General features: G+C 36.0%; 1 protein-coding gene across 1 annotated transcript in view; it reads right to left on the minus strand.

Annotated features, from left to right (window-relative positions):
* Nucleotides 1–18,313, minus strand: part of LOC128203424 (TELO2-interacting protein 1 homolog) — a 43,576-nt gene extending 25,263 nt beyond the window's left edge. Inside the window, exons 1-14 of the mRNA XM_052904833.1 lie at nt 18,237–18,313; nt 14,022–14,210; nt 13,562–13,701; nt 12,725–12,800; nt 8,462–8,613; nt 7,618–7,736; nt 7,049–7,148; nt 5,902–6,082; nt 5,184–5,392; nt 4,146–4,202; nt 3,186–3,317; nt 2,427–2,675; nt 1,502–1,574; nt 795–1,008 (exon numbers count right to left, since the gene is read on the minus strand). Of these exons, the coding sequence (XP_052760793.1) occupies nt 795–1,008; nt 1,502–1,574; nt 2,427–2,675; nt 3,186–3,317; nt 4,146–4,202; nt 5,184–5,392; nt 5,902–6,082; nt 7,049–7,148; nt 7,618–7,736; nt 8,462–8,613; nt 12,725–12,800; nt 13,562–13,701; nt 14,022–14,210; nt 18,237–18,238 (1,893 nt within the window). The 5' untranslated portion in view covers nt 18,239–18,313. The remainder of the gene's footprint in view (nt 1–794; nt 1,009–1,501; nt 1,575–2,426; nt 2,676–3,185; nt 3,318–4,145; nt 4,203–5,183; nt 5,393–5,901; nt 6,083–7,048; nt 7,149–7,617; nt 7,737–8,461; nt 8,614–12,724; nt 12,801–13,561; nt 13,702–14,021; nt 14,211–18,236) is intronic.
* Nucleotides 18,314–22,502: the final 4,189 nt, after the last annotated feature.

The following is a 22,502-nucleotide window of genomic DNA, read 5'->3' on the forward strand; positions in this document are numbered from 1 at the left end:
CTTGAAAAAGAAATCCAGAATTTAGTCGAAACTTCTACAAAAATTAAATCTGTACTAATGTGACAAAAGACAACACACTGACTTTTGTATTTCCTCAATTTTGTGTTTATTTTATATGGGCTTAAAATTCATTAAAAAATTATGTAGCAAAAATAATGAAAATATGGCTCTACGATAACTTCAATTTAAGACAAAAACCTTTATTGAAACAGACCACAGTTTAAATGTAACCATTTAAAACAAAGTTAAATGTGGGTTGATACAATTTTTATAGCAAATAAATTTATAATTTCCTGGAAATGGTACTTAACTTGTTTCATATTTAAATGCAATTATTTATAATTGTAGCCTACCCTACCAGCCAAATGACACTTAACATACCCAAAATCTGGCATGGCCTAAAAGCTGCACTCTCACAGATTGACAGTTTTGACTTTGACAAAGTGTTTGTCTTGGAATCAGCTGATTTTGGTAGCATTGCCTTCAATTTAGTCGTATCAGATGTTTCACAATACAACAGATCTCAATTGTTTGAGATCTGCCCATAAACTCATTTTTCTTATAGCGTTTGTAACACTTTAGATATAAATATCAATTTTTTAACATAAATTAAAAAACTAGATCTGATCATTTGTAAGACGTCTTGTATCACTGGTTTTCAGACATTTACACACCACTTGGCCCATTCTAAGACAAAAAGTACCAAAAGTTGTCAAAATGGTCAATCTGTGAAAGTGCAGCTTTAATAAACAACATGCATGATACATATAGAATCAAAAGTTTGATACACTCACTTTTGCAAAGTTGCCAAATCCCTCTAGAAATAGAGATATCTGAAGGATATTTCTGTTCATTTTTGCTGCAGTATTTTCCTGTACTGGGGAGGGTAAAGTAATAGCCAAAGACCTCAGCTGCTGATCAAGCGTCTGAACTCTCGCCCCCGTATTTGTAGTCAATGATGTGACAAGGTCGAAGTTTGCAGGATTCAAATATTCGTCAACAAGCATTCTGCAATAAAACAGATTTAACTATAAATTGCTTTTTTATCTAACCCATTAACATGTCATCATAAGTATACATGTTTGTGAATACATTTCCCATTTTTTGAGTCAGGTTAAGCGACCTAATACATTGTGAGGCATTAATTTAAGAATTTCAAATTGTACATTTGTATTATCAGTGTTATGCAGGACAGAATCTGGACAAATCTGTTTAATAATATCATTTTAATATTCCTTTCATACATAACATAAACAGTAATCAAAGTTAGCACAATAAATATTTGTTGAAAATATTTCATGCCAAGCCCCAGAATAAGACTTGTTAATCTAAGACATATTTCAACTTTTTACTGTTGATTAAGGAGCTTTTAATAATAATGCAATGGGACAATGTGCATGTCCTGACTTTTATTATTGTGTTAAAAAGTTCAATGTTAATATTTGTATATCACTATTGTTTTCTCCAGCTTTGAAAAACCAACAATTTAGAAAAGGACTACCTGACAACAGTACATAGCTCATCTTTGCTGTGGTTCTGCCATTTTCTTCCATTCTTCGTATTATTTGTGTAAGCTGAAAAAAGATATTCAGGATATATTGTAATATATTGTGACAGTAAATGGGCTGGCACTTCTAAAACCTGTAGCCTTTCTAATTTAAGGGCATTGATAATAGCTCAAGCCTGCAAGCCCAGCACAATTTAAATGTAAGCCCAGCTTACCATAATCAAATTTTTTATTTTTCATAGCCAGGGTTTGTTTCCCTTAAAAAAAGTCTTGAAATCAAGATATATAAGGCTGGTTTAACTGAAAATCTAATTCTGATGTTTGTGATGGTGGGCAGACAAAAATGTGAAGTTAACAAATTTGACTAGGAGGACAAACTACTGATCCTTTAAAGGGACTGGACACCAGATTGTCCCAAAATCTGCAAATACAGCATTTTCTCGGAACAAACAATGGATTGTCAATACAAGCATGTACAAGGCCGATAATACATCACTTTACATGATAAAAATAGTATTTTGTCACTGTCTTAGCTGAGTTTACCTGTTTAAAAATAGCATATAACAGTTTCCAAGTTTATGGTGTGCATATTAAGCATGTGAAAGTCAAGTGATTAGTACAGATACGTGTACCGACGCTATTTTTAAGGTTACTTGGATTTATGTGGTAGACAAAACCAGTAAATTTCATATTGGAAAAACGCGCAAAAAATACATGTATAGTTAGTGATGAGATAAATCAGTAAGTAAGATTCAATCTGTTGCATACAATATCAATTTTATGTACATTTTTGACAATTTTCTGTTTTTCTTTCAATTGTATCATCTGGAGTCTAGTCCCTTTAAACAAGTTAAACAGGCACGGATCGAGAATAATGCCTCCTTAATACCAACAAAGAGAATGCCACTTTATTACAAACCTGTTTCACCAGTGGTCCCCAACATGATCTCATTAATGACCAACGTGGCCTGTAATTTAAACAGGCTTGTCTCATGAAATATGTCCAGGAAATGGTCAACCAGCAGGTGCACATCACCATGGTAACCTAGCAACTGACACACCCCTCGAACACGGTCAAATATACGCTCGTTGGTGAACCTTTTGAAGTATTTCTTCGGGGGCACTATTCCACATGATGTGACATTGCTGCTTGGTATCGCACTGCTGCCTGTTAAAAAATTAAAAGTAAGATATTCCTCCAAGATACTGAAACAGTGATGTATTTAAACAAACCCATCAGAACTATTCCATTATTTAACCCATGGGGGAAGGCAATTATTATTATGGAATAGCCCTCAGAAAGAGCAGGTCAAAAAGAGTAACAAATAAAAAGTCATGTGTATTCCACTGATGTTATATTTGCTAAAAATATCAAGATTGTCATGTATATTTCAAGGAATACATGGAACTTTCAATCAGAAAACCACGCATGAAACAAGGAACAAAATTGGATTATAATGCCAGATTTAAACTCAAGTGCCCCAAATACAATATTGGTCGAGATAATTCATCAACTAGGCTTTAATAAAAATTACATTCGGTTCAGCATTCGGTTCAGATTACCCGACACTACCTACTAAATAGGCGCTGACCCTATCATTTTTTTAGTCCGTGTATTAATATGTGTGATAACAACTACCATAGGACAAACCTCCACATTTTTATATTAATTGTATACCATGGCCAGTTATTGTTGTCCTTTCTTCAACGATCTTCACATCGGAACACTCCATCTCTAGTATCTGTACGAGTGCCAGGGAAAGTTTCTTCAGGTGTGGCAAAGACAGGAGAAGGTTCTTCACCTTGTTACCTTGTGAAATAGAGGTTAAAAAACATGTAGATATGGGGCTTCTTCAACAAAAAATGGGAAGTGGCTTAACCTTAAAATTTTGAGAAATTTCAGCTTCTTATACCATGTTTTATGTATTTTCTGTGTAGTCAAGCTAGAATGAGTAGTTTCAAAGATGACATAACTTCAGTGCTTATAAATAATGTCTTGTTAATTAATCTTTTCTTTCAATAAAGATTATAAAATGTTAATGGTTTTGTTTGTTATTATGCCCATTGTAAATAATTAGATTTATTAGTTTTTACCAGTTAAATAAAACCATATTACAATACAAGTGTAAATGCAGAGACTGCAATTAAGTCAGAGTTTTATTTTGACTTATGCGCTTTTTTACAGCAGGATATATGTTTATGGAGAAAAAAATAAATGCTGCTGTTCACACTGGTCTTTCACACTGGTCTGACCTAGTTTAGGACACAAGATGACCTATTTTCATACTGGTCCTCAAAATCATGCTGAGAAATATTTTGAGGAGTTTCTTGAAGATTGAATGAACACAGATGAGTTTGATAAAGGAATTAGAAACTTTTTCACACAATTTTATGATAATGTAAGACCTAGTGAACTAGTTTTGGACCTAATGATCCATATTCAAATAGGTCTAAAATGTCATGCTGACAAATGACCTGAAAAAGTTTCATGAAGATCAAATAAAATCTGTTGTTTTTATGACACAGAAATAACAGGTTAACAACATTAAATTAAAGACAACAATGACTGCCTGTTTTCACCAATTTATAACCAGGTTATTTTTCATTAATGCTAGGAGATTGCTTTTTCTAGACTTACCGAGAATACTGATATACCCAATCAACATATTCAGCAATGCCAACTTGTCTTCTTCCTCTGAAATATAAAACAAAATAAGCATTCACTTAACATTTAGTGTTTCTATTCACTCCAGAAAAATTGTCAGGAGAATTCATTAGACAGTTTGGATTCTATGCAAAACACAGCAGCCTGAAGCTTATAAAATCTCTTCTCGGCCTATAAGAATTATAGTTCCATCACCCGTGGGCTTGCCTTTTCTGGCGTTTTGTACTAAAATATCTGTATGCGCCTTAAGAATTTCTTTCAAAAAATAGATAATTCCACTGGCCTGAATGGCCAGTGCTTTAAAAATCATATCCTGCATGCTGATCCTAGTTAAGACAGACGTATGTGCCTATTGTGCACTACCTGACCATAATAGTAGATATTTGAACAATCCCTCATGAAGGCATATACATAAAACAAACGACGGCCTAGTTTAAAATTTAAGCTTCTAACAGATGGGTCCAAATCTCTTACAAACTTACTTCCTTATAAAAGTTTCAAGCTCAACATGCTGTTTTTGATATAATATGAAATACATGTGTAATATTTTCCTTTTATGAGTTTTAAGACTTTTAAAGGAAATTATGTTTAAGATAACCCTTTTTTGTGTAAAACTAAGTTAAGTTACATTTTTTAGCTAATTGAAAAAAAACACAGATAAGCTTAGTCATACAATTAAGCATGGTCATTTTTTCTTCTTTTTTTTGGAGATTTTTGGGCCCTGATAATTAATTTTTCAAGCCAAACGTACATGGAATCAAGACTCGTTTATCCATATTCTAATTTTAATGATTGAAATAACCTAACCTAGATCTTACTACCTGTTCATTCTTAACACAGACATTCCTGCAGTTTTTTCTAGACCAAAAACTCATTTTTCACAAGCAAGATAAAAAAAAAATTGTGTGTGTGTGGGGGGGGGGGGGGGGGTTACTTTTTTTAGACTCAGCCACTTGATAATGACCAGATTTTGCTTTTGGGTTAGACAGATCATGAACTATATTGACAAACCGGCAGTCTGTATCCTTCTAGGGAGAGATGTCGCAAGCTTGTGCAGATTTTCTTCCAGTATCTCTGTTAATCTATGTTGCTGGTCAACTGCCTGACTGCTAGAAAATAACTCCAGAGCATGCCGGCTACCCTCCGACACTTTGGCGTAGTCGTCACCAATAAGGCTAACCAGTATCTCAAGAAAATGGGGAACACACTCTTTCAGGGAGCTGAAGTGATAATAAAAAAAAATAATACAAATAAATATATATATATATTGGTACACTGAAGATGGCTTTTCTTATAATCATTGTGTGGTCGTTCTTTCTCCAAATTTTGCTGCGATAACACACATTTCTTTTCTGAATTTTGCTGTCACTCAACTCCAGAAATGTATCATTTTATTATTTATGACACAAAAAACATTCATACTTATAAATTCACCTATTCTTTTGATTATTATTTCTTATAAGCTGAGGCAATCCTCTTTGGACTATCCCAATCCAAAATAACACATGTATAGCTTGTTGTCAACTATTCAATTGAAGAGATTATATCTTGTTCATAAGTAAAAGTATCCAATTATGTTTACAAATGGTTATGTCTGATCACCTCGTATAAACAACTACCAACAATTGACCATACCAAGCAAAGCTCCCATTCACGTCATATAAATTCCCCTCAAGCTGAGTGATAGCCTTAACTACAAAAACAAAAGATACACAAAATTCCTGCCTACTTGTTACAATGCAGCAGCAGATGCTCGGCACACTCAACCAGTCCCAGTCTCACCCTCCAGTTACAGTGGGCCCTCACGTTGGTCACCTGTTTCACCAGTACACACAGATTACTGCTCGTAGTGGACAGCCAGGTGCTGTCTCGTGTCACTATCAGGCCGGCTAGGCGATCATCCAGATCTTCTGAAATTTATTAATATTGAAATATATTAAAAGCTTTATAATCAGTTCGTTTTGGACTACCCCTGACCATATTTTCTGTATTTGCATTTGGACAAATTCCAAACTTTGCATATGTCATACGTTTTATTTGTTTAAACCTTAACAAACATGGAGTGTTATTTTGGTGCCACTTGAATACAAACCTGTTTCACCAGTGGTCCCCAACATGATCTCATTAATAACCAACGTGGCCTGTAACTTAAACAGGCTTATCTCAAGAAATATGTCCAGGAAATGGTCGACCAGCAGGTTATCATCTATGTCTTTCTTTCAACACTTATCGAGAAAAGGTTTACTGCAAAACTTCATGAGAGGTTCTAAACAAGACCTCTTCAAGATGCTTGTTAGTTTCACTCAGTTGACCATGGGGCATATCTCGTGACACTTACGAGTTATTTAAATCAACACATTCAAATACTAAATGCTTGTCAATCCAAACAAATATCTGGGTGGTATGATGAAGAGGTATTCATGCCCAAAGCAGGGTCAAGGGTCTTAGTTTCCTTTTGAAAAGGTTTCCAAAGTCATCTACTAGTATATTTAGTTCAAAGTACTTCCAACATTTTTTGATGTAAATGTCATAGCAAAGTACAATCTTTTCAACAGTACAATTATTTTAAGATAAAGGTTCTCAATCCTGTTTTTAGGATTAACCACTGGCGCTACAAGAACTGTCACGCTATCGAGGACATGAAGGCTAAAAAAACACCAACAGAAGAGCTCACAGGTGCACTCTAGACCAAACGCTATTGCAAAACTGGGAGGGTCTTCACCCACCAAACAAGGGTCATGACTTCTTCTAAGGTCGGAATTTATAGGGTTTACTATGCACCCTACATTTTGTCTTAACCAGTTTCAATTAATTATATTGAATGGTATTTGACTTAGTGTCATAGGATAACAACAAGACTATGAAATTGTACTCACTCTGGTCCTGTGATTTCTTGGCCTGTTTTTGGCAGTAGAGTTCCAGCAGTTTATCATCCAATACAAGGCTTATGATCCGCATCCACACATAGATCGCCTTCTGCAAAATAAACAGCAAGAGAAATGCATTTAAGTTTGAAATTATACACTTTTGAGAAGAACTCAACATTAACTATCAAACCTCTTCGTCTTTATCTTTTAGTTAAGTTTATTTTAGCCTTATTGTGTCGAAAGTTGATAGATAATAATAAAATCATGCTCAAGTCACTTTTCTGAATAGAAACCAGTACTGGTGGCAATTTTATTATTATTGCACTATGGTTAGAGACAGAAGAAAAAACAAATTTCGGGCTCATACTAAGCATATAGGAATGTATTTCAATATTATAACATGTATCCTACACATCTTTAATTACAAATGTGCTACCATGTGCTGGTATTTATAAACCGCTTAAGAAATTAACTTCAGCCATTTTTCTAATTTAAGTTTCATTGATTTAATTACTACATAATAGACTCAATTATCTCAAAACCGACATACAGAACAGTTTAAAGTCATAATAACTTACTGCTGTTACAGCGTATCCTTGCTTTGTGTCCCCAGTGATAATCTTACACAGGGTCACAGATATCCCCGGTAGGAATGATGCGTACATGTTCCCTATGTCTGCCTTCATACACTGGCTTACTAAAAACATAAGTGAACAGAAATACATTCAGTTTGCTGGGGTGCATACAAGACTGTACTAATACCTTCTATAATTTCAGGTAGTTTAAACTGTTTTGCGGGGACACCTTGTTCATTACCCAAAGACATGTCTAGGCAGAATTATGAGTGAAGTTTGATGAGAAATATTTATGTTACTTGCATAATAAAAGTATCATACCCCTTTCCAAAGCCAAAAAGTCATAATTTATCAATTTTTCAATCTTAAATCTGCAGATGCTTCTGTAATAATTTAGCCCGGGTAATAAAGCACCTGAAAGTAACACATGCCAAAATGGAAAGCTATTATTATATGCATTCCTCTACACATTCCTTAGAAATTGACTATGTGAACCTAAATTTCAAATCTGCCTGGCGAGAGTCCAGGAGACATTCAAGGATTCCAAGTCAGATTAAACAGGTGACAAAATTCTTTGTCTTGCATAATATTAAGGTGGGACTGTTCCCACAGCCCAGATGATATTGTACAGTGGGTTCATTTAAATTTTTTGCAGCCTACAGTGGTTGAATTAAGCACAAGCCCGCAAGTCCTGCACTGGTAAAATGCTTTCCTGGCTTGCTCATATTCTGGGTTTTATACAGCAGGGCTTGTTCAAAAATGTATTGCCAAGCAGCAGTATATGAATTTGGGCTTGATGATCCAAAAGACGAATTTCGATGACTGAGCCTAGATGAAGGTCCCTTACATTTGGTGTCTGCCTGACTGAAGTCCAGGAGACATTCCATTGCCAGTATGCGCAGATTTCTTGCCCTCTCTATCTCCGCTATGTTGAGTAGAAGGGAAACAGAATGTCCCAATAGTGGCAAGCACAGTAGAGTATATAACTGCTGGACAACACTGTAATTAATAATTTACTTTAGTAAAATATCACACATCCCTTTAACCAATTCATTTCTACTGTGTAAAAAGATTTTAAATCTGCGACTAACATGTAATGTAAAGTTAAAACATGTCTTTGACCTTTAGAGAATTGGCTGAAAAATTAATTTAAATTCTAATAAAAACATGGGTCAGATAAGAAGCTGTATTCTATTGATTTTTAATTAACAAAGCATACATACAGCTTTTTCAGTTCCAGCACTGCTTTCTTATTTTTTTTTATCATGTCCCAATTTTCATTCAGTATAAAATTATTGTTGAGGCCAGTTATTCTGGACAAGGGCAAGCAGGAGAAAGGAATAATCAGTAAATAAGGTCAGTTCAGCTCATAGTCTAGCTAGGTACAGGATCATCATATATAAGGTCAGTTCAGCTCATAGTCTGGCTAGGTACAGGGTCATCAGATATAAGGTCAGTTCAGCTCATAGTCTGACTAGGTACAGGATCATCAGATATAAGGCCAGTTCAGCTCATAGTCTGGCTAGGTACAGAATCATCAGATATAAGGCCAGTTCAGCTCATAGTCTGACTAGGTACAGGATCATCAGATATAAGGCCAGTTCAGCTCATAGTCTGGCTAGGTACAGAATCATCAGATATAAGGCCAGTTCAGCTCATAGACTGGCTAGGTACAGAATCATCAGATATAAGGCCAGTTCAGCTCATAGTCTGGCTAGGTACAGGATCATCAGATATAAGGCCAGTTCAGCTCATAGACTGGCTAGGTACAGAATCATCAGATATAAGGCCAGTTCAGCTCATAGACTGGCTAGGTACAGGATCATCAGATATAAGGTCAGTTCAGCTCATAGTCTTGCTAGGTACATGGTCATCAGATATAAGGCCAGTTCAGCTCATAGTCTGGCTAGGTACAGGATCATCAGATATAAGGCCAGTTCAGCTCATAGTCTGGCTAGGTACAGGATCATCAGATATAAGGTCAGTTCAGCTCATAGTCTGGCTAGGTACAGGGTCATCAGATATAAGGCCAGTTCAGCTCATAGTCTGGCTAGGTACAGGATCATCAGATATAAGGTCAGTTCAGCTCATAGTCTGGCTAGGTACAGGGTCAACAGATATAAGGTCAGTTCAGCTCATAGTCTGGCTAGGTACAGGATCATCAGATATAAGGTCAGTTCAGCTCATAGACTGGCTAGGTACAGAATCATCAGATATAAGGTCAGTTCAGCTCATAGACTGGCTAGGTACAGAATCATCAGATATAAGGTCAGTTCAGCTCATAGTCTGGCTAGGTACAGGATCATCAGATATAAGGCCAGTTCAGCTCATAGTCTGGCTAGGTACAGGATCATCAGATATAAGGTCAGTTCAGCTCATAGTCTGGCTAGGTACAGGGTCAACAGATATAAGGTCAGTTCAGCTCATAGTCTGGCTAGGTACAGGATCATCAGATATAAGGTCAGTTCAGCTCATAGACTGGCTAGGTACAGAATCATCAGATATAAGGTCAGTTCAGCTCATAGACTGGCTAGGTACAGAATCATCAGATATAAGGTCAGTTCAGCTCATAGTCTGGCTAGGTACAGGATCATAAGATATAAGGCCAGTTCAGCTCATAGTCTGGCTAGGAACAGAATCATCAGATATAAGGCCAGTTCAGCTCATAGACTGGCTAGGTACAGGATCATCAGATATAAGGTCAGTTCAGCTGCTAGTCTGGCTAGGTACAGAATCATCAGTTATAAGGCCAGTTCAGCTCATAGTCTGACTAGGTACAGGATCATCAGATATAAGGCCAGTTCTGCTCATAGTCTGGCTAGGTACAGGATCATAAGATATAAGGTCAGTTCAGCTCATAGTCTGGCTAGGTACAGGATCATCAGATATAAGGTCAGTTCAGCTCATAGTCTGGCTAGGTACAGGATCATAAGATATAAGGTCAGTTCAGCTCATAGTCTGGCTAGGTACAGAATCATCAGATATAAGGTCAGCTCAGCTCATAGTCTGGCTAGGTACAGAATCATCAGATATAAGGTCAGTTCAGCTCATAGTCTGGCTAGGTACAGGATCATCAGTTATAAGGTCAGTTCAGCTCATAGTCTGACTAGGTACAGGATCATCAGATATAAGGTCAGTTCAGCTCATAGCCTGGCTCGGTACAGGATCATCAGATATAAGGTCAGTTCAGCTCATAGTCTGGCTAGGTACAGGGTCATCAGAAATAAGGCCAGTTCAGCTCATAGACTGGCTAGGTACAGGATCATCAGTTATAAGGTCAGTTCAGCTCATAGTCTGGCTCGGTACAGGATCATCAGTTATAAGGTCAGTTCAGCTCATAGTCTGACTAGGTACAGGATCATCAGATATAAGGTCAGTTCAGCTCATAGCCTGGCTCGGTACAGGATCATCAGATATAAGGTCAGTTCAGCTCATAGCCTGGCTAGGTACAGGGTCATCGGAAATAAGGCCAGTTCAGCTCATAGACTGGCTAGGTACAGGATCATCAGTTATAAGGTCAGTTCAGCTCATAGACTGGCTCGGTACAGGATCATCAGATATAAGGTCAGTTCAGCTCATAGTCTTGCTAGGTACAGAATCATCAGATATAAGGTCAGTTCAGCTCATAGACTGGCTAGGTACAGAATCATCAGTTATAAGGTCAGTTCAGCTCATAGACTGGCTCGGTACAGGATCATCAGATATAAGGTCAGTTCAGCTCATAGTCTGGCTCGGTACAGGATCATCAGATATAAGGTCAGTTCAGCTCATAGACTGGCTAGGTACAGGATCATCAGATATAAGGTCAGTTCAGCTCATAGACTGGCTAGGTACAGAATCATCAGATATAAGGTCAGTTCAGCTCATAGTCTGGCTAGGTACAGGATCATCAGATATAAGGTCAGTTCAGCTCATAGACTGGCTAGGTACAGAATCATCAGTTATAAGGTCAGTTCAGCTCATAGTCTGGCTAGGTACAGGATCATCAGATATAAGGTCAGTTCAGCTCATAGACTGGCTCGGTACAGGATCATCAGATATAAGGTCAGTTCAGCTCATAGTCTGGCTCGGTACAGGATCATCAGATATAAGGTCAGTTCAGCTCATAGACTGGCTAGGTACAGAATCATCAGATATAAGGTCAGTTCAGCTCATAGCCTGGCTCAGTACAGGATCATCAGATATAAGGTCAGTTCAGCTCATAGACTGGCTAGATACAGAATCATCAGTTATAAGGTCAGTTCAGCTCATAGCCTGGCTCGGTACAGGATCATCAGATATAAGGTCAGTTCAGCTCATAGTCTGGCTAGGTACAGGATCATCAGATATAAGGTCAGTTCAGCTCATAGTCTGGCTAGGTACAGAATCATCAATTATAAGGTCAGTTCAGCTCATAGCCTGGCTCGGTACAGGATCATCAGATATAAGGTCAGTTCAGCTCATAGACTGGCTAGGTACAGGGTCAACAGATATAAGGTCAGTTCAGCTCATAGTCTGGCTAGGTACAGGGTCAACAGATATAAGGTCAGTTCAGCTCATAGCCTGGCTCGGTACAGGATCATCAGATATAAGGTCAGTTCAGCTCATAGACTGGCTAGGTACAGGATCATCAGATATAAGGTCAGTTCAGCTCATAGTCTGGCTAGGTACAGGATCATCAATTATAAGGTCAGTTCAGCTCATAGCCTGGCTCGGTACAGGATCATCAGATATAAGGTCAGTTCAGCTCATAGACTGGCTAGGTACAGGATCATCAGATATAAGGCCAGTTCAGCTCATAGTCTGGCTGGGTACAGGATCATAAGTTATAAGGCCAGTTCAGCTCATAGTCTGGCTAGGTACAGAATCATCAATTATAAGGTCAGTTCAGCTCATAGCCTGGCTCGGTACAGGATCATCAGATATAAGGTCAGTTCAGCTCATAGACTGGCTAGGTACAGGATCATCAGATATAAGGCCAGTTCAGCTCATAGTCTGGCTGGGTACAGGATCATAAGATATAAGGCCAGTTCAGCTCATAGTCTGGCTTGGTCATGGTCTGGCTAGGTACAGGATCATCAGATATAAGACCAGTTCAGCTCATATACTGGCTAGATTTGTCTACTCTTACCTGCATTCAGAGTTTTTCACCAAAGTCCTCAATGTCTGTATAATTGCAAGCTTTAGCTCCTCACTTAGTTTAGCAACTGGAAAATAGAGTCAAATCTTATATCTTATACATTATAGAGCTGTCAGCTGGCTTCTGTCATGAATTGAAAATTTCAATCTTCTTGAACAAACTTTAATTATGTACTTTACATTATTATTATTGAAAGGTTATAGCCTGTCTTAATATATAAGTATATAACAAACCGTATTTCAGGGCTTCCGTTAAAGGAAGTTTGGAAGTATATTACTCCCTAGAAATGGGTTAAAACTTCCAAAATTGAACCTTTGGAAGTACAAATACTTCCATCCATAAGTTTGAAGAAAACTTCCAAAGCTGAATGCTTGGAAGTTCAAAATATCAAAACCTTATGTCAATATTGCTTTTGTGTTCACAATTTTAATCAGTTTAACTGTTTTAGGTAAAACAAATTTTTATAATATACCGTAAGTGTGTGAATTTGGCAAGTTAAGGTTGCAAATTATTTGATTTTTGATATACTTGTTGAAAAATGGTTGAAAAAGATATTGTATTCTGGATACTTAAACTTCCACATTTCAGTGAAAAACTTCCAAAATTGAATGTCAGGAAATTCTTACTTCCAGTTTTAAATTCTTAATGGAACCCCTGGTATTTACCATAAAAAGTTTGTTGATTCAGACTTTCAGGCTATTAACTTGCTATCCATTATTTATATTACATGTAGATAAAGAAAATAAGATTTTTACGGAGTAATTGGACAATATCATGAAACATGAAACAGACCGAAAGAATAAAGCCTGGTTGTAAACCATGTAATACCTTTGCTCTGGTCTGTGGGACACGAGAGCATTGTTGTGGCTGTGTTAAATATGTCCTGGAACAAATCCCATCTGGTGATGCGAGTGTGGCCCAACACATACTCCATACACGTGTACAGGTCCAGGTACAGATCTTGTGAACTAGAATACAAATGTTGTCATTTAATGTCGAGGCCTGAAGATTAATGGTGAAGGGCCAAAGGAAATGAATGGTTCATCACAAAACATCACATCAAATTAACTCAATATATTTATAAAGAAGTGTAGCATTTCCAGCTCTGACTCAGGGGGTTCAAGTTCAGCTCCATTTTCTTGAATCATTATTGATTTAAAAAAACACACTAATGTTACTGTTATACGCCCAAGGAATATTATTGTTGTTATATAAATTTATTTCCAAAACAGCGAGTGCAATGGAAGAATCAATAAAAGGATTAAAGAGAACGTTTAACTTATAATACCATTTCTTTGGTTGTTTTAAAATTATCCTCAGTGGAAAGATCACATATTCCTGGAGGTCTTGAAGGAAAACATTGTCCACAGCCTGCAGCGCATTGAATAACTCTGCAATGTTTTCTCGAGTATGTTCTCTAGTCAGCTGAACACAGTATGGTTTCAGTCGGGAGAAAGCTTCGGAACGGCGAGAATCCCTGCAAGACAGAAGTAAATTTTTACCCTAATACTTAAATTGTTAATGTATTATAAAATGCCATGTTTATTCAATTCTCATTATGGAAGGGGGGGGGGGGGGTCTCCATGCAAAATCTGCAGCAATAGTAGACCAAGAGCCCATGAAGGTTTATTGCTAGTTTTAAGCCCATGATAATTTTCTACAGTCTCAACGGAATTGTTATAATCATCAGCTTTCTCAAGTCCCCTAGATCAGTGTATATGCCTGCCGCTTCCCCACTGCAGGTTCATAGGTACCGTATGTCTTTGAGGAGGCGGAAGGGGCTGGTTTGAGAAGGGGTAGGGGGAAATTTTACAAATACTTATATAAATGGTGCGATCTGGTGCATTTCTAGGAAAGATTTATAACGGTAAGTAACCGACAAAAACACAAAGTAACATACATGCATGTGACATTGTCCACTGCAATGCATTTATAAACAATAGGTGGTTCCTTTGACGGAGATTGATGGAGACACATCTAAATACCAGACAATGTAAATGTCCGTTGGACAGTCGGACATGTTCGGAATATTTCCATTTTGACTTTTGTTTTCGTCGGTCACAATGTCCAGTGAAAAATTAGTCGGCTACGTTTGACTTTCGGAAAATTTACTTTCAGTTTCTTAATAAATGTTCAGAGTTATTTTTAACTATTATATCATGATTATTCAGCGTGTTAATCTGTGTATCACTATTTGTGAACCCCTGATTGCACATGATTCCCTAAAAGATGAAAAAACAAGTAAGGTTCCGAATTCAGCTCGTACTCTAATACATCTTAATAGACGGAATTTCATGGAAATGTCCGGACCTTACAAATTTTGGTATGTATTTTTTTGGCGAAGTGATTCCTGTCAATCATGTTAATTTAAACTTTTTCTGCTCAGTTTAACATTGCCAATAACAAGAACTCTACTTTCGTTTTTTGCATAAATGTTGTGTCTGAGTTTGACTTGTAGTACAATTCGTTATATTTTATAACCGTACTGTATCTTTAATTTAAAGATGAATAAAAAGAGTAAGATCTAGCTGCTTCATGGGTAGACGAACCGGAAATGAGTTTTTTGGGGGAGGCATGTGCGAAAAAAATATATGACTTAAGATCCGAAATATTGACTTTTTTGACCTGATGTTTAGCTTCTTTTTTGTAATTTATAATAGTAGGACACATCTAACCAAGAAGATTTGAACCTGTTATAATGGGGAATTACAATGCTTATTTAAATAAGAGGCTTAAAATCAAGGTTTAGGCTGATGTAACTGAATACTGTTTGTAACATTGCGACAGGTAAAAATTTGCAAATTCAGTTTTACAACAATCGGAACACTAAGGCCATTGCCTTGTTGTCACAATTGTATTTACAAGGTCTATCTCAAAGCTTGCTGGAGATGGTCGAGTTGTTACACGTCCTGGCATAATTGTCTGTGTCAGTCAAGTTTCATTTTTTTGGAAAGGTAAATCCTGTGTTTTAATGCCTTTAATGCTTGTTTTGTGTAAAATATCTTTGCACTTACATGGTCAAATATAAATGTAAACCTTTATTATCTATTTCAAACATAAAATACTTCTCTAAATACAATTTCAATTTTTTTATTTTTTTTTAAAACCTGTGTTTGCACAAACCCATTTAGACGTTACCAGTAGGCGAGTACTTCTCGGACACTAGTAGTTCTCGGACACTCTTGATTTTCGCCTGATTTTGGAAGTTACATATCAAGCACCTGATTTAAATCGATCAGGTGTTTGAAAATTTTCAACAGGTACCAAATCTTTTCATTAGGTAAGGATTAAAAGACCTTAAATTCCAAGTTCCCAGTTGTTTACAAAATCACATTTTACCTCCGCTGGGAATCACAATTGTAGTGCGCATGCGCAAAAAGCACAACTTCAAATACGGGCAACAGTTTGGTTAATTGATTTGTTTGGTATACTTTCTTTTTTGATGCAGACGACATTCTGCATTTACAAAAATATTCATGTTAAGTCGAGCATTTACATTACACATGTGCTAAAAAAAGATACCATTTATTTCATTTTTATGAGTTTCTTGTTATATGTATATATATACAATTAGATTAGTTTTTAATGGAACATAATCAGATATACAGGGTTCCCCCTGGATTCTAAAAAGTTGTCGCCACTTTTTCGCGGGGGGTTAAGGGGGCCGCGATAGGCCCCTTACGGGTCCAGGGCAGCGCCCTTGTGGGGGCCAAGGCCCCCTGAAGCTCATGGGGTTTAAGCATTTTAAGAGCCTTAAATTGCATTTCATTAGCACATTGTCGTGCAAATCATAACATTTTGTTGTACATGAAGCACAAGATATTAATAGCAAATTGTTATTCTGTTGACAAAATTCATTGTATATGGACTAGTATATAAATAAAAAAATATTGCAAAAAATGTGACATAAACATCAATATGTTGATTTCAGTCTAATGCCTGAATACAATAAAAGAATACATTTGTGAATTTATGAGATAAATTTAAAATAAATGGAAACTCAAAGAAATATACATTGTCAAACTAGGGCCATAACTTTCCTAATAGAAATTTGTCTACCTACTCTTTACTCCAGCCAACATATTAGAAGCCTTATCAAATGGGGTTTAATCCTATTTATTTGATTTCTGTTAATCTTTTTGACACTTTTTGAACTCTTAGAATGCTGCATTTATAGCAATTACAAATTGCGACAAAACCGAAAGCAAGTCTATTTTTAGCGCGTAAACGTCATTATGAAATTTGCATATCACGTGACTTTCCGACAACATAAAATTCTATGATTTGCATATTTAAAACTAACACGATAATTACGCAACAACAAGGCTGTTGAGCTAAATATTAAAATTGTTTGCTAATAAGAGACATAACAGTTAAAGGATGTCATTGTTTATCCGTGAAAGCAATAAAATTCTGCAATAATTAGCGAGGTGTTGACTGGGTCGTGACTGCTTGCCCTAATTATCGGATTAATTTTTGTTGTCGCACCAGCAGATGCGCTTGATTTATGACAGTGACAGAATCGATTATCATGCAGGCCGCATGGTCACCACTTACGTCATTTTAAGAAAATATTTTAGAAAAAAATCGTTGTCGCCATAAATTCGCCAAATTTGAAAAGTTGTCGCCACTTTTGCGATTTTGTCGCAAATGGCGACAATGGCTACTGGTTTGAAAATTCCACTTAAAAATATTTTAAATAAACAAAATCACCTCAGCGCATGTTTCCCAGTTTTGTTGATCATTTAAGGGATTGTCCGAGAACTACTTCTGTCAAACTAAAATTTAACCCCTTTTGAGCACCACATTCGGAGCCTATAAGAATGCACTTAAGTTGTTTAATTTCACTTGATTTTGCATTATTTCAACAGAAGAAGAGCTGAAGTTTGTTATAAACATTGGAATATCATATATCTTTTAAAATAAGGATACTTTATCGATAAAACCTCTAAAAGTGTCCAAGAACTACTCACCTACTGGTAGGGATTGGAAGAATCCCATATAACTTGTCTATTATTTTAGACTACAAGGTGACCTACACCAGACACAAGTTATATTACTATATTTAGTGAAAAATTATTGTATCAAGGGCTGCAACAGTCTTTCGGCATATTATATAAAAAACAACATAAAAAGGCAAATTTATTTTTTCATGAATCCTTGAAATATTTAAACTGCCCACGCTGCCGCTGCTCTTAACGCCTTTGCATTTGGAAAAACATTGATAAGATCACATGTGAACACAATAACATTTTTTAACTATGGCATTTGGCATTTTGCTTCATGACTTCAAATTTACTGTGAACAAAGAATTTTGACAGATTTCACTTAATCTTACGTTTCATTTTCAACAATTTCTGTTAACTAATTTTATCGGAAATAAAAAGATAATCGCGAAATAATGTGACAATCAATTTCATTTCAGTTTATAGGTGATTCTGATTCATGGAAATGAATATAAATATATTGTCTGAAAAAATCAAGAGCAATTTCTTTTCCTTACATTATTTAAATTAAGGAACTGTCTGCAGTGTTCCTCTTCAACGTTAAAGTATATTCTTGGCGTTTCATGTATGGGAGGTAACTCACAAAACAGAAATTGACCGGAAAGAAATAATAATACACAAGAAAAAGTAACTCTCCTTTCAACGCAACGATTATCTCCCATAATGTAGAACTTCATAATAAAAATTGAATTAAGTGTAGTCTTATGTGCCAGCCTAGTTTTAAAATGTAATTTGCCTATTTTTTTATATTTAAACATCATTATTGAAATCGGTTTAATAAATTGAAAGAAACGGTTTTGGAAATAAACGCTACTGTAAATAATTATATAATGATGAGTATCATGTAATTTAAACCTCCTAGATGTAAAACCAAGTGTTGTGAATTTCATTGAACTTTTGCAAACAGATAATACTAATGTTCTCCTACGGTTGTGTAAATTTATTCATGAAGCATTTGTTATACGTTCTAATATTGTTAACAATGTAGTGCAATAATAGAAATTGATTTAAATTGTTCTTACATGGATGAATAACGTACATGTAGCAGTCTAACCTTTTGATATTGTTATTAATGCATGCGTATATATGTTTATTAATTTTCTCTTTAATTTATATACTTACAGTGCTCCAGCCAGGATTTGAAAAGGGCAGGGTGGAGTTTTGAAAAGGGCAAGCTAGCTACATGAGTCGTATAGGGGCGATTGGGGGGAGGGGGGTTTTCCCCCTAGAATTTGTTTTGTTTTCATACTCAATTAAATCATTTTCCATCATTTTCAGACTTAAACAAGATGTTGTTGTTTTTCTCTCAAAATTTAGAAGGGTGTGTTTGAATATCAAAATTAAAATTTGTCTCTTTGTCTGTGGTAGTATGATTGTACTTGTCTGGAGTCTTCTTAAGTCTAATGTCACACATTTTTCCTAAAATCTTGTTAAATGAATAGAAAAAAAACAAAGGCAGTTAAACATTAAAAGAAATCAACTAAATACACAAAAAAACAAGTATGTAGGGGACGAATCTTAGTTTGGTACAATCGGAACTGGGTACGAATGTTATATTCAGCCTGGCTGTAATTTAGTTGTCTTTGGTGAAATAATGTTTAATATGCTGAAGTTTTAGATTAAAATGACAATAAAAATCACTGCCCTTGCTTAAAAATCACTTATAAAACATGGTACATTGATAAAATAACTCCGAAATTCGTTCTGACAAAATGGCGGTTTCCGCGAATTTTGTCACGATCGTAGACATGATAGGTAAACGTAGCAATAAAGCATCAACATATTTTTGTGGGTTACAAAGAAATTTTCATCATGAATATTTTACAAATAAACTTTCAAAACATATACTGAAAAAGTGATGTATTTGGTTGTGTTAGTGCCACCTTTCTTGTGTTTACAAATCGGCAGTGACCGTCTGCTTCAAATCATTAATGTTTAAAATGGCGAGTCTTGTCTGAACAATACAATTAACAATTATTTTAAAAGATTGAATTGTGCTTGACACCATTTTTCACCATCTCTTCGCATTTTCTATCGCATTCTACAAACTTTCATCATTGAATGATCGAGTAACTTAATATGCAATTAATTGATTAGAAATGATTATGTCACGTGATATATAATGTAAATTAAACTTATCATGTAACAAGAAACAATATGTTTGAATCTTGAATATTGTAAAATTGACAAGATACAAGAATCTTTCTTAAAAGTCGGGTATGTGTTAACAAGAAACATTAGCTCAATGAGCTATTTTCCGACATGAATAAAAGACATATGACCTCACCGCTCCGTGAAACCTGATGTTTTCCACATCTTTTATTTGAGGTAGCCATACATGTAAATCTTCCCACTCACGACCACACACACACGCGCACGCACACACGTATATATATATATATTACGCATTAAAAGTCTCCATGTGGAGGTTTAGGGTCAATGATTTAAGACCACTCGACCCCGAGTGCATGGTTTTTTTACCGTCTCCGTGGCCTTGTGGTGAAGGCGTCCGCCTACGGAGCGGGGGGTTGTGGGTTCTATCCCGGTCCGCGTCATACTGAAAGACGTTAAAAGTTGGTACAAGTAGCTCCCTTCCCTGGCGCTTGGCATTTAAAGGTTAGTGCTTGGAAACGTGGTGTACTCAGCACTGGTTCAACCCAGAAAAGATGTGTCCCGTGTATCGGTGCTTTACACCGAGCACGTTAAAGAACCAAGAGGTCTCTTCGCAAAGAGCTAGGGTATCGCACCCGGATCTCTTGAATCTCACTCTGTTTTTTCAAGTCTTCCAATGTCTGGACTGACTGCGAATTGTTGTCATTTCTATCTCATGTCACTTAAGGCATTTAAACACAATTTAAGTCGTGATGGCGTCACAGCGGGGTCAAGCCATAATGCAGCCAATGGGCGCGGGCAGACCTTGATAAACCCAACTAAACATAAACAAACAGTGCATGTGTTTATCCCTGAAAGGATCTGTTGCGTCTTTTCTACTTAAGCTAGTATTGTCAATACACACCCTCGCCAATAACTTTTGCACCGCTACTTATATATTTTTTACTTAATTGAAATAATGTCAGGGTACGTTGCAATAGAAAATAGACGTGGGTCATTTTTCGCTCATCTAAATTATTCTTCCCTCTTGAACTTGTTTCAACATGAAATGTGAACTGCTTATAAGAAAAGGAATAATTACCATACTTTCATATTTTAATCATGTATTATATTCTCGTGTCAAAACTTTTTAATCTACATTATATGTACAAATAATCAAATTAAAATCTACACATAAATACGCTAATTTACCTATACAATGTAATTTCAAAATTAAACAAATAAATACATCTCAATATACAACATGTAAAACAATAACTGAGCAAACAAAGGCTTATGAGGTATGATGTTTCAGATAAAGACTTTAAAATTGGAATAAGTGCGATTTTTCAAATTATTTTTGAAAATAATGTATAGTTTTCATGTGCCATACACAATTTCTGTATTTTATTACAGGGTTTGAATTGAACCAACTACGAAGGGATTCGATCAGCTCTAATAAAAAGGCTTATGATGCAGGCGCAAAAAGAAATTTAATATATATATATATTTACCAGTTTCTACAGAAACTTTACAATTATCAAAATCCACAAAGTTCTATACAGTACAAGCAATGTTTTTTTACAGATTGAATTGTCATGGTGTTTTAATGGAAACAAAGCTGAAATAAATAAGCAAAGTATAATATAAAACTCATATTCCGTAGGGTGATCTTACTTGGATTGAGAAAATGCTGATTTTTTGCACACATGAATTAAATCAGATGTATTAATAACTCAGCACCTATCAGTATCACCCAGCTCGTGTGCCTGTGGTTCGAGGGCAAGTCGTTAACCGATTCAAAGTGTGACATTTATGCTGGCGTGATAAACATGCTATCGTGTAGATGTAGTTATATGCAACGGAAGCATACAATTCCGAAAATTGAACTACCATCTGTATTAAATGAACATGAATGCTTCATGCAAAATACCATGGTTTACCTTGCGCTGGCAAAGTTAGCATACACAACTTTGTATTCAGAGTGCAGAGATTCGTCTGTTGTTTTCAGCAACAAAACAGTCAACGCTTTGTTAAGCAGGAAGCAGGTTGAATTTGCATTGAAGTCAGGCTTACTCACGGAGAAGAAATCCAACTCATTGATCAAGAGATCATCTCACTTTTCATTCTTTCATAAAACACTTCAAGAGTTTTTAGCGGCTCTTCATTTATGTTTAAATGAAAACGACTACAGTCAGCTATCAAACAAGTACAAACAAGATAATAAGCAAAATATCTTGGGAGATGTTTCTCAGACATTTATTTTCATATGTGGAATGAAGCCCGAGCTCGGTGAAAAAATGTCTTTATGGATCAATAGTTCTATACCACCATTCCAACCATCAATCGACAATAGAGAGGCATTCGGAGCTCCTCGGCCATTTTATCGAAAACAACCTCGGATGTATTTGGACGGTTTACATACTCAAAAAGTGGTACGTTTAAGTCCGCCGCAAGTAGATCGCGTAGTAATTTTATTTAGCAGTTAAACTTTGTGACTTAACTCTTGGGATTCTTATTTATGTTTGCAATAATACAATTCAATGGCAATCAATTTAAACTTAGATCAATAAATACAACTCTAAAACACTACAATTAATTAATGATATAATTCAAAATTTTACGAACTACTTCAACTGATGTACCGGCATACATCCGAGGTTGTTTTTGAA

The sequence above is a fragment of the Mya arenaria genome, chromosome 9, assembly GCF_026914265.1.
Source record: "Mya arenaria isolate MELC-2E11 chromosome 9, ASM2691426v1".
Taxonomy (NCBI): domain Eukaryota; kingdom Metazoa; phylum Mollusca; class Bivalvia; order Myida; family Myidae; genus Mya; species Mya arenaria.